The following is a 12790-nucleotide window of genomic DNA, read 5'->3' as shown; positions in this document are numbered from 1 at the left end:
CAACCATCAAATGAGCCGGATTGCCACTCCGCCGCGTCCGGCTGCTCCTCCGGATCGCTTCCCCCCCCCCCCGTGCTTTGCTTACCTTGAGTTTCTGGGCCTCCCCACGGACTTTGAGCAGTTCCGTGATGGAATCCACGAAGCCCTGGAAGTGGTGGTTGCACATCTTCTCGATCTCGCGGTCGTGGTTGCGAATCCGCCCCTCCAGCTTCTCCATGAAGAGCCCATGCTCTTGCCCATCGTAGACTGATCTACGGGAGGCAAACAAAGCAAAACTCATCACTGATTTGAAAATGCAGCACTCCAACTGCACATTAGTAGTGTTATAGTTACTTAGCACATAATATATGTAGACAATGCAGCTTATTAGCTAGAATATTCAAATCTTCATTATGTCGACATGGAAACAAATGCAGACACTACTGCTATTACAAAAGCTTACCACCAGGTGGTAGGCCTGCTTGGGAAATGTCTGTGCACGTAGTTTAAAAGCCATGAAGCAATCTTACTTAGCTTAAGGCAAAAGGCTCAGTTGCAACCTTGTATGGGGTAATTTAACTTGGGTTCAGCAAGTTGAAAGTGAGACACAGGAAGAAAAAATAAATAAATCCATTCAGAATATGCATGTGTGGCATAGCCGGTTTCAGTTCCTGTACTGCACACACTAATGCAGAATAAACCAGCACCAAGAGGGGACAGAGACAGAAGAGGATCAGAGGGCAAAGGGTTCAGAGTACTCTTTGTGGAGGGGTATCACACACACCATTTCACTGCGACACTAGTGAGCTCACTGGGAACGCGGTACACATTATAACATGAAAGGATGTCAGTAAAACTGATTCCAAAAGGCAAACAGAACCACGCAGTATTTCTCCTGAGCACACCCTTCCTCTACATAAGGAAAAGCCCCTAGCCAAGTAGCAGCACTGTCTTGACACAACTCAGTTTCCTAAACACACACACACACACAGACACACACACAGACACACCCCTCAATAAATCCTGCGTTGGCTCAAACACCAAGAATACAGCTTTCACAGAACTCACCTTCTATACTTTTCCTGCTCTTCAGCTTTAACTAACCTTTAAATTATGACCACACAGCACTGCCAAAGCTTCTGATCAGGAGTAGAAGGCAGACACAGTACACAGATCAGTTCTACGGGAAGCAGCATGTGCCCGTGTGCAATAGGTTTGTCCCTTTGCTTTCAACTGGAGCAATTCATCCTACAAACCACTCGTGGAAGTGAGAAAAAGCTTCCAGAACTATGCCACTCCGGGGCTCTGCCAATGTAGGAGGGCTGGAGAGAATTCTTTAAACCTGACCGCAAGGAGCACCTACGGGCCTCTATAAGGAATAGTCCACCATGCCCGGCAACTCTGAGGAAGTTGGGAAGCACTCTAGAAAGGCTTCAAATTTCTCCTTGGCTACCGAGTCGAGTTCACTACTGGCTGCAGACCCAAAAGGTTTCTTCCCAGCTGCACCCACTGGCTGTTTAACCAAACAAACAGTCATCTCTGCCAGGGACCCATGTTACTCACTACGCCCTGCAACAGTCCCAGGTTCAGCGTAATACCGGGCGTCGAGATAAAGTGGACAATGCCCAGATGATGGCGTGGGAAGCTGGCCAAAGCTGGGGTGCCGATGAGACGCTCATTTCCCTTCATGCTTTGAAAGCGCTACAGCCACCGGGCCTGCCGCAGCGCCCAGCCAGCTCGGACTTCGCAACAGTGCTCGGTCATCCGAGGCGACACAAACCTCCTCCGACTAACCCGAAGGGAACGGCAACAAGTCGGACACGAAAGCACAACTTAAGTCAGACAGAAATCTTCTGCCTAATTTGTCCATTTTCCCTTGCACAGAAAAATAACCACTATTGCAATGGAGCTTTAATTGAGGAGTGGCAGAGCCTGAGTACATTTTTAAGAGTCTAACTCACTCCATCAAGTGCTTCATTTTCCAAATATGACGACTCCACCGTGAAGCAAAACAAGAGACATATTGGTTCCACTTTTTTCTACCAATACAAAAATGTGTTTATAAGACTTATAAAGGCACAAGAAATCCTGGATCACAGCTTTAAATGGTAGACAGTTATGGAAAACGAGAAACTGTAGGCTTAACCGTTAATTGAAGATGTTGAACGTGCCACAGTAGGTTGGACCTGAAAAAAAAACACCACAGGCCAACGAGGCAGAAGGAACAAGGGAGCGGGGTGAAGCCAGCCTGGTGGGCTGAGGTAGAGGACAACCATTGGGGGGCATGTCTGATACGTTAGGCCTTCTTTTGGTCCTTGACCTGGTTTGAAAAGATCACAGCAGTCGAGAAAAAGATGAGAGGATGTTTGTGAGGAGAGAGCAACAGCAAAATACCCCCTGAGGAAAGCTTAGCTGGATGAGCCAGATAACTGATTCGCTAGGTAACATGCTGAAAATGAACACACACCGTAGTATTATAAATTATATAAATAACAGACATGGCAGTCTGCACAAAATGCAGGTTTTGGCTGTTCCATAATACTGAACTGTATATTTCCTGGGTATTCTCCTCACAATGAAATTACATTAATTACATTAACAGAACGTGATGGTTATTCAGTCTTACCTTCAGTTTACTGACTTAAGTTAACATACATGTTGCTAGACACCTTTTATTAATGTCTTTAAACATAACACAAAATTAGAAAATGTCAACATAGATTTATTGTTTATAAAGTATTAATAGGACAGTGAACTATAGGATATAAATTTGACGTTCCAATACATAAAGAACGGGTCTACCTCTGTGCAAAGAGGCAAAAAGGACAGGAAATTTCACTTTCCTTACTGGCCTAAGAAATTCAGATGGTTCTTACTGAATTTAGGGCATGAATTTAGATCCAAAAGATGTTGGATGATTGCAGTGGTACGACAGCAAAGTGCTAGCAGCACCTACGGCTGGAGGAGCAACACTGGAACTGTAGATACCATGGGGGCAACTTCCTTTTGGCCATCCTGTTTGTAAGGCAAAACGTGTGTGTCTGTAACCTGTTACACAACATTCCTACTTGGCCCTACTTCCTACAGCATCATCGCCTATAGCACTGTGTGCAGATTTCCTTTAGGGTCGCTGTATGGAAATCTAGCAGTGGCTCGGAAAAAAAGAAAGAATAGAATGGGATGGGATGTAAATAGCACAGAGGGCCTAAATTTAGCAGGCATTCATGTGAAACTGGACAAACCCAGCAAGCCAGTGGCTAGTACAGGGTCCTGATGGCAGGGTGCTTTTTGTAGCCAGGAATGCAGCCATCCCCCCCGCTTTTGAGGGAGAGTGGTCGCTGTATTTGTTGACCAAGCTTTGACCAGAACTCCTGCAGAACTCACATTTGCACTGTATGTAAATCATCTTAAATTAAATAAACCTCAATCTAAATCTCTGTAGGTCTTAAGATCAAACAGATTAGACCTTCTCTGGAAAGGCCAGTCTCCAACTTATCCTTTAATATCCTCCCCTGTTAAGATAATACCCTGCTAGCAAAAATGTATACTCTGCTAGCTATCAGAACCTGCTACACACACACACACACACACACACACAGGTTTGCTGTGAGCGCTTATTTGAAAGACAGACTACTTGCTTAAAAATGTCCTGCTGACAAATAATGCATACCATCACAATCAACCAGACATCACACTAAGTACTTAATTTCTGTAAAATAATAAAGACAAATTAACAATAGCTCATCACTCTTCACACCCGTACGGCACAGTAGAGGACCTAAAAGTTAAAACTACCTTAATTCAAAGCACCACACTGCCAGGCAAGGCTGAATGCTGCGGCCTTTGCTCCCTCGCTAGTCACCTCCAGCACATCCTGGGCACAACATCCAGGTTTAGGTCCAGGACTAACTACAGTTTGGATGACCACACCACTGGTAAACAGAAAGGATCCAAACAATACCAAATTGTTTGAACACTCAGGGTGACCTAATGAAAACAAGGTTATTGTGGCCAATTTTAAATTCAGTGTTAAGAGGTTTTACTACTAATTTGGCTGTGGTAGGCTCATCATGCCGGTTCTTGAAGCAAATGTGTTTTCTATTTTATGTGGGTTAATTTTATCTGTCAACAGACCAGTGTTTAACTAGTATTTTGAGGAATCACTAAGGCACATCCATCAGTGAGGTTGGATAAGAATCGCCCGTGAGGACAGAGTGGAGGAGAGTGCCAGGATGCTGCTTAACTTATGAGAAATGGTACCAGCCAGAGTTCAAACCGTCTTCCAGTAGGCCAACAGCAGCGGGGGGGGGGGGGGGGTGTCACAGACTTGGAGGAGGGTGACTGGAGCACACAAGGCAGAGAAAGAACACAATGAAGACAGAGATTTGAGAATCTAAAGAATGGCTCTCTGGGACAAGAAAATTCCAAAAAAAAGATAATGGGCATTCAAAGTGGTGTGTGTGTGTGTGTGAGAGAGAGTAAAACTCCAAAATGTCTGCTTAATTTTGGGATTAGAACCTTTTTTGCCCACTTAGTGGACAAACTAAACAAGCTTCTTCCAGTGAAGGCAACTTTGCAACGATCGCTGCAAAGCCAGCTGGAGCTCCTTATAAAAACTTGGCATGACAACAGGGAGAAAACCAGTGCTGTGTTCGGAGGATAAATACCCTGCCATAACAACATCCAGCCCCAAGAGAGTTTAAACAACAATTAAAAACAAAAAAACTCCCAGCCTATAAACTGTGTGTCCCTTGCACCTTGCTCCTCCTATGATGAAACTCTAAGACCAGAACAAAAGCCACAGCTGGGCTCAGCGAAGTTGTTCAGTCTATCAGGGTCTTGATCTGTTAAACCACTACGACCACTGATGAGAGAAAATGAACCAAAAAAATTTTTTTTAAAAATCACGAAAACATGCACCAACCCTGTCTGGAGGGCCAAGCAGAAACCAGCCTCAGCGTTGTAGCAGGGGCACCAGCACATAGTGGGTGAGAGTTGTGGCTGCAGGCCAGACTGCATTCTTGTGGTGACCCGGTGCTCCTACGGGCTGCCCCACAAACGGAGCAGAGGGTGTGCACACATCCACCCCCACCCCCAGCATATTGCCCAACATCAGCCACCATAGTGTAGCTTCAGCTCGCGGGCTGTTCCAGAGGACGCCTTGCACCTCCCACTCAGAAATCAGCTCCCGGCGCTTTCTCCGCTGGGACACGCACTAGCATGTTTCGCGGATTCAAAAGACGTCATGGGGCCCGCCTTACGATCACCCGATGGAAACAATTTTTCCACCTCAACAGAACCTTGATGACTGTCTTCCTTCCGACCCCCGTCTCAGTTCCTCGTCCTCGGTCGAGGCCCTGGCAGCGGAGTGCGATCTGCGAGGGGCTTCCTGCATCAGAGCTTGTATTGTTTGCAGGTACATCATGGCCAGCGGCGGCGGGCTGGGCGCCGTCCCGTGCAGTGAGGAGGGGAGACTGCAGTCATGGCTCACCCTCTGTGATGACCCTGACAGACTTCACGTGGCACTGCGGAGGCCTTGCACGAGCGTGTCAATGACGCAGGTTTGCTGTACGTGCAAAGGGAAAACGAAACGGCACTTGGGAATAATGGAAGTGTTGCTTCATAAGGTCTCTCTACCCACAATTCACATTCGCTTCCTCCCTTAGGTTGAAGATGGTTCCCTTCTAAGAACCCTGCCAAAGGCTTTGAAATGTCTGTTCCAAATTCCCTAAGAGAGTGGGAGTGGTAGTTTTCCCTATCCGAAGCAGATAACACTGCTAACATTTGCATATTAGCATGTTTTTATTTCAGTGTTCCAACTTAGGTTGATTCTTCACAGCAGGCACTAAACACACATGCGCAACACCAAATATGGGTCGGGATGTGCAGGAAACATAATTCATTCCGGAATTCTTCGGAGAATCGACTGGCTTATTGCAGCCCATTTCAAGGCCAAAAATGCAATAATGTGCAAAGAAAGGATCAGGCATCTTTACCAAAAGCACAATGCGTGGCATGAAGCAGATCCACGCATCACTGCTTGCCAAAGGCTTGGTGTCACTGGGGCTGAGTCACCGCCCCGCGACCCAGTACCCAACCACTCCTGCTGTTACACGAGAGCCGGGTCTGAGTGCGCCGCTTCGTCTAGTCTGCTGCAGGGTCAGCTCTGCATGCCTGAATACCAAAATACAGACTCCCTTCATTAGAGAAGTGGCAAAAGTCACACTGCAGAAAGGCAATCCGTGCCAGCTGTTTTTGTGTGTGTGTGTGTGTGTGTGCGTGTGTGTGTGTGTGTGTGTGAGAGAGAGGAGGTGATGATTCCGGTAAGCATATCTGGCACAGTGGACCTTAATGCTTTGGCAGAGATAACAGACCTGACCCTCTCCACCCCAATTACCTATAAATGTTTCTAGACATTGGGCGTAGTGACATGTGCACAAAACATATCTACATACAGTTTATGAGCAAGAGTGGGAGGTGACTGCAACGCATGCACATCCAAATTTGGGATGGAAATCCAAGATCTTAAAGATTCAATATATTGCAAACACCCCCTCCCCTCACATGCCCGCCCTGACAAAGTGGGGGAGCTGCCCTTCTCCAGAATATGCTGTCCATATCCGGCCCATGCAGACCCAAGGTCTCACAGAAGCTTCTAGAGCTTCTAACTGGTATAATTCTTTGCTCCAAGGGAGTGTCCTGGTGACTCAAGCCCTATTAATGAATCATGTTTACTCACTGAAGTATGGATCCGAACGAAGAATTCACAGAGAGCCATTCACTAATCTGACCAAAACCAAACACTGCCATTTTATCTGGAAACAAAGAAAACCAAACCCAACAGCAACATGAATGAGTAATGTGGAACATACAAAAACATCTGTGTGTGTGTGCATTTAGGTAAAATACTGAGCTGCAGGAATGCCACCACATGCTAAGATACGCATGCGCACACACCAAGACTTTCACATTTGCTAATGCAAAACAGAAGTCACTTGCCCATTGCACATCAAAATAAATTCAGGTGTTTACGTTTTATTACAGCTTGTAAATAGGCTGAAGACCCTCGTGTTTTGGTCTGTAAGTGCACAAACGCCCATCTCTGGACTATCCTCTCCTATGCCAGAATAAAAATAGTCCTGGACACAAGTGTGTGAGAGGCTACAAGGAGTGGGAAGATGAGACAGGGCAGACTGGCAGGACTGAGTCACTACCAGCAGCCACAGAGCACGAACCAGTCTAACGCCCAGCTCAGCCTCTCCAACACACACACACACACACACACACACACACACACACACACACACACTCGCTAACTGCATAACTGTATTAGGGTACAAGTGAAAGAGAATATGTAAACATACTTGCACAGGCGACCCAGCTGGACAAAGTGTTTGTTATGGCAGTGGAGAAAACAATGCATGAGACATTACATACCATGCAGAAACAACGCTGGACTTCTTAGAAAAAAAACAATCCAAAACAGCATCAAACAAAGACAAGCACCAGCAACTCCAGGAGCACTGGACATGGTGAGCGTAAGCAAACAGGCGACAGTGGGCTGCCTGATGTAGAGCCCTGCTGCAGACACATGACTGTGACCAACAGGTCAAGCGTGGAGCTGCCAAGCTGAGCTTTCCGAGGGGGCAGCTCCTCACGCAGCCTCCTTCGCAAGGCACCGTGCAGCGAGCCGGTTCGTCTCAGCAGCCGTCGACAGCCGTGGCCTACCATGTGTTGGTGACTGATACAGGCGAACCCAGCTGTCACAGCTCAAAGTTAGAGGAGTCTTTTGGACTGCAACGGAACCCCCCCCCACAGTCCAACAGCAACCCTCAGTTAAAGAAAAAAACAGAAGAGAAAAGAAAGACAGTCAGTATAAGAAAAATAAGAGTGTGGAGCTCTCCATGAGACACAATAAAGATTTGAGTTACACTGGATATGCTTGTTTGTTCATGACTGAGCAATGCTAGTGCCATCAGACTCCAAAAGAACCCCATTCCATTAATTTAGACCAAGACAGATCCGAGGATCAGATCCCGCATGAATCTCGTTAGAACATGAACATCAGAAACCGTCACCCAGAGAAGTCTGATGACATGACAATGATTCAGCATTTCATTGATGTAGTATGCAAATAAAAGATACATGTGTTTCACCACCATGCAAGGGATCAGCATCGAGTCCCCTGGCTATCACCCCACTGCATATGAGTGACTAAATATGAATGCAAGACCTTTATCAGGAGTCACCATACACCCACTGAGGCAGGACATACAACAACCCTTCACAACAGCACCATGAACTAAAATTAGTGACCGCTTGTCACTGCTGCATGAACGTTTCATTGGACCACAGCTTGAATGAGTCACACATCGATGAACCATCAAATGGCAGGCCAACAAAGATGGCATGACTGGGTGAAAACACTCATACAAGCTTTTTTGTTGTTGTTTTTTTTAAAGGCTACATGATTAATGTCTTGTATGTCCCCATGTATTTTTAAACAAGGTGTGGTGTGCCTGTTAGCAAGCAAAGTGCAATATGAAAGTGCACTGAGATTAAAAAGCATGGACAGTGCACTTAGTTGTGCAGTGAACGCAAAAACGAAAATGCTGATAAAGCCATCTGTTATAAGCCATGACTTTGAAGAGCCACATGTCCAGTGTCCTGTTTTAATGAGTAACGTGCACGTTTTAAAAGATAACACAAAGTGGTCGTCCTCCAAAAGTGCAGTTTTTGTTTCCCTTAAGATACAACATCAAAGAGTAAAGTTTCAAAGCTTGCCAGACAAGTAAGACCGGTGCAGGGTCAGTCACTTAGTTTAACCGTGTTAAACGTTTCAAATGCATCGTCCTGAGGCAATCCGCCACATTTTACCCATATTAAATAAATGTGAAAGACTGCACATTACTGGCGCATCCCAAAACATTCAGCTAGTCGACTAGCTTCCAGGCTAGCCAGTTAACAAGAGATGGCAAGTTGGCCAAGAAACCCGTTTTGCTGAAATTCTGTTCCGAGAGTCGTACTCGTTAAATATATATTATATATATATTTGTGTGTGTGTGTGTGTGTTACTAGCTAAATCTACAACTGTTTGAGGGGAAACCTAAAGATGACTATGTCAATCTCACTGAGGATTTGGGAGCGGCTAACGACCCAACGGATGTGATCTGAATACTGAGGACGGTCTGCGGCTCCGTGTGAGCAGGCTAGCTGGGTGACAAGTTCAGGAGAGATTGGGGTTGTTTTTTTGGAAGTCTCCAAGTTACAGCGAGAAGACGACAACGTTTTTCAAGCGCTTCTCTCCCAACTCGGTCGCCTCTTCCCACCCCGCCCGTCCGACAAATTACCTGAGCGTCGGCCCGAGGCAGTTGGTGTCGGTGCTTTCCACCTCGCGCAGGATCCGCTGGTGCTCCGCCGCGGTGTCCGCGCTCTGCGCCATCTTCACGCCCCGCGAGCGCCGCTCGTCTGCGCCGCTTCAACGGAGCAGGAGCTAGGGGAGGAAACTTCCGGCACTAGTTAGTGTGTTTGGTTTTTGGTATTAACTCTGGGGGGAAAAAAATTAAAAAGAAAATGAAGAAAGTGTTGTTAGATTTAGGTAAAGTTTTCGTTTGTCTTATGTGATTGGTGGGGGTTTTTTTGGGGGGTTTTTTGGTTTTGTTTTTTTTGTCCGCCACTGGAACACTTTATTGTTAACATTTTAATGCTTCAGTTAGTCTATGTGCGTTGTGCATGTTTCATGTCAAATTACGTTTTTCTTTTTAGTACTCACAGAGTAGATCGCGGCGAACTGCAGTTTAAAAAATTAAAAAGCAGGATAGTCAACCATGCTTAAAAATACTTAATTTAAGTGATACAGTCGAAGGTAACGACATCTGGTGGAGGACTGTAGTAGTTCGCATTTTCACTAATTAAATCATTGAATGTAATTGTAAATCTACTTGGCTCAATTATAACTGTTCTCTGATCTCTTCCAATATATATGTTAATGTGCATGAGTTTTTTTTTTTGTTTTTTTTTTCTTGATCGAAACCTCTAGAACAATGCTGTTTCTGCATGATTTTTAGATTAATTATTTGATGGGATCACAGTAGGCTATCATATAAACAATATTCTATTATGTCCTGTTGTTTCAGAATACTTCACAATAACAGCAAACAAGACACATGAGCACAGTGAGGGTAAAACATCATCTGCTACTTGGTAATACTTCAATGACAGGAAAATGTCTCTTTAAAATGTAAAGCCTTTTGAGTCTTAGACCCATGAAGGCATAAGTTTGTTTTTAACACCATTGCTTGTACACAGGCTAGCTATGAGCACCTCAGGACCTCGAAGATTTTTCCCTACATATCTACAAATATGCAACTGAACGTTCATGTTAGCCTTCATACAGACCTACAGGGTATCCGATTGAACAAGTCAAATATCAATGAACTGTCAATTGCGGGCCAACATAGGGCAAGACAGAGAAAATACTTGCACTAGACTTGACTGCTTCTAAGAAACAGTTTTTTATGGCTATGATTAATGTGTTGTAGGTCACAGAAATCTCTTTATGTACATTTTAACAAGGTGTGGTGTGCCTGTTAGCCAAGAAAGCAAAGTGGAAGAAGTGGGTGTAGATTACCCGCACAGATGGCACTGATTAAAAAGTATGGACAGTGCACTTAGTGTACTGAACATGGTGGCGGATGTTGTGCAATGAATCTAAAGAAGAAAATGATTGAAAAACTCATTGTGTTAATGCAGATAAAGCCATATAACTCAAACCAAAGAAAGTGATTTTAACATTGTCTTTTGTAAGAGCCATAAAATCCAAACAGACTAATGCTTTTATCCATTATGTGCATTGTGCAAAGTGCAAAGCAAAGCTTGAGGCATCTTAGACACATGAAGGCAGATGTTTTTAATATCACTGGTTGTAAACAGGCTAGCTATCAGTACCACAAAGATTTTTCCATAAGTATATACAATTATGCAACTGAATGTTAATGTTCTGATAATATTCCCTACACTCCCTACATTGGGAAAAGGCTTCCAGAACAATCAACAGCAACATAACTGAATCTCACCTGACCTCAGAGAATTAGTGGCTACAGACTTAGCCACACTTCTATTGTCATACAATTGCCACAGTTTACTTCCATGTTAAACAAAGTAGCCTAAACGCATACAATTTTTGTCTCTCAAAACAGTGGGACAGTTAACTGTAATATAAGCTTAAAGTTGGGTTTTGTGTTAATATTCCCATTAGCTTACCATACAAACATTAGCAATGCCATATTTGTTAAAATGATTTGTTGGTTCTTTAATAGTTTTGTTTGTTTTTTAATCAGATACTATGCAAAAATGTTGCACAGAAAGAGAGTAAACCAGGTTAAAATTGGTATAAATCAATTAAAAATATGGTATTACCATAATTAAAACCAGTATGAAACCATACGTTGATTTGGTGTAGGCTTCAGCAGAGGTGCCGCTTGCCACCAGCCAAGGCAGGCACCTGCTTGGGGCCCCAGGCCAGTGGGGGGCTCCCAAGAGCTGACAAACCTTAAACTACAGCAGTGGCAATGTGTAAAGTTTGCAAAGACAATATGAGACCAGAATTTCCTAAAGGGGCCCCTGTGAGTTTTTGCCTAGGGCCCCAACAGACTAGAATCGCCACTGGGCTTCAGTATGTATTTTCAGCTGAAAAGAAATTGGCAAATAAGTAAACAGGCCAAGTAAAATTATTACATAATATAATTATTTAAAGTGAAATATTTCAGTAAATAAAAGTTGTCTAACTTTATTCAAAGCTATTTATTCTAAAGTATTTTTAGAGTTTATGGAAGAATTGAATGATGGAAAATTAATGAAGTGAAAAATCTTGCATTCAATGTTCAAAAGTTAGTAAAAAGTAAGAGTGCGATAAGACATAAAAGCTATACCCATAAGGGTAAATAAAAAATAGAGTATGAGTCTTGAAGATATTCAGTAGTTTGGTTAAAGTATGAACCTTGATTATGGTTACAGCCCTAGTTGTAAATAACAAAATCAAAACTTTTATTCAGGCCAAGTGTCTCAGTAAATCTTTAAAAAGCTTGTCTATGGGCAAAATAGATAATGTAGCTTAAAGCTTTTTAAAAGTTTTTTTCTTTCCTCTGAACACTTCAAAGCTTATATTTATTTATTCAGTGATAAGATATATGAAAGTTACATCCATGTACCAAACTAGGCACTTACCTTTAAATTATGCATCCAAATTAGCACTTACTCATAACATAAAACAATATATAGACACAAATACGTGGTCTTAGGCAATAATAGGCTATATATCTGCAACCCATTGATTTTTGGCCAGTCATAAATCTGTAATAATAAATATTTTCTTTATGCAAACACAAAGACAAGCTTATAGTTAACTGTAACCTTATCTCATTAATGTTATAGGTTGCCAGTTGCCTAAGAACAAGGTATCGTTATTTGGATCTTGGTTTAGCTGATGACAGCAAACCTTTGGTAATTGAAATATAAACAAGAAAATTATCCTTTGCTCGTGTAATTTGGTCTTAGTGGTAGTATGCTCTGGGTAGCTGCAAAGGAACGACCAGAAGTAGCTGAAAGGTCAGTGTGGATGAGGAGAGTGCGAGCTAGTTGGGGTAATACCACATAAAGATGAAGTGGCCGAGGCTCTACAGTGTGCGATGTAGAGGACTGGGCAGGTGAATGGACTGTCATGTCTAGAATAGTAAATCCATTCACATTTACATTTATGGCATTTAGCAGATGCTCTTATCCAGAGCGACTTACAAAAGTGATTTGTCATTTA

General features: G+C 43.6%; 1 protein-coding gene and 1 long non-coding RNA gene across 16 annotated transcripts in view; one reads left to right on the top strand and one right to left on the bottom strand.

The window, feature by feature from the left end:
- The window catches only part of exoc6b (exocyst complex component 6B), a 60946-nt gene extending 51477 nt beyond the window's left edge, over positions 1–9469 (bottom strand). For 14 of the 15 annotated variants that reach the window (XM_035536675.2, XM_035536676.2, XM_081695101.1 and 11 more), the window contains exons 1-2: positions 9330–9469; positions 86–251 (exon numbers count right to left, since the gene is read on the bottom strand). In XM_035536675.2, the coding sequence (XP_035392568.1) occupies positions 86–251; positions 9330–9421 (258 nt within the window). In that variant the 5' untranslated portion in view covers positions 9422–9469. Of the gene's footprint in view, positions 1–85; positions 252–7707; positions 7811–9329 lie in introns of all 15 variants that reach the window. The other variant, XM_081695106.1, reaches the window with a different exon arrangement.
- On the top strand, positions 8276–11519 carry LOC145643557 (uncharacterized). The gene is made up of 4 exons (XR_014115979.1): positions 8276–8396; positions 9058–9497; positions 10116–10182; positions 10288–11519. It is a non-coding gene; the product is annotated as an uncharacterized LOC145643557 (long non-coding RNA).
- Positions 11520–12790: the final 1271 nt, after the last annotated feature.

The sequence above is a fragment of the Electrophorus electricus genome, chromosome 13 (assembly GCF_041902795.1).
Source record: "Electrophorus electricus isolate QZ-2024a chromosome 13, ASM4190279v1, whole genome shotgun sequence".
NCBI classification, from domain to species: Eukaryota; Metazoa; Chordata; class Actinopteri; order Gymnotiformes; family Gymnotidae; genus Electrophorus; species Electrophorus electricus.
Note: the sequence above shows the minus strand (reverse complement) of the source record. Positions and strands in the feature narration are given on the sequence as shown.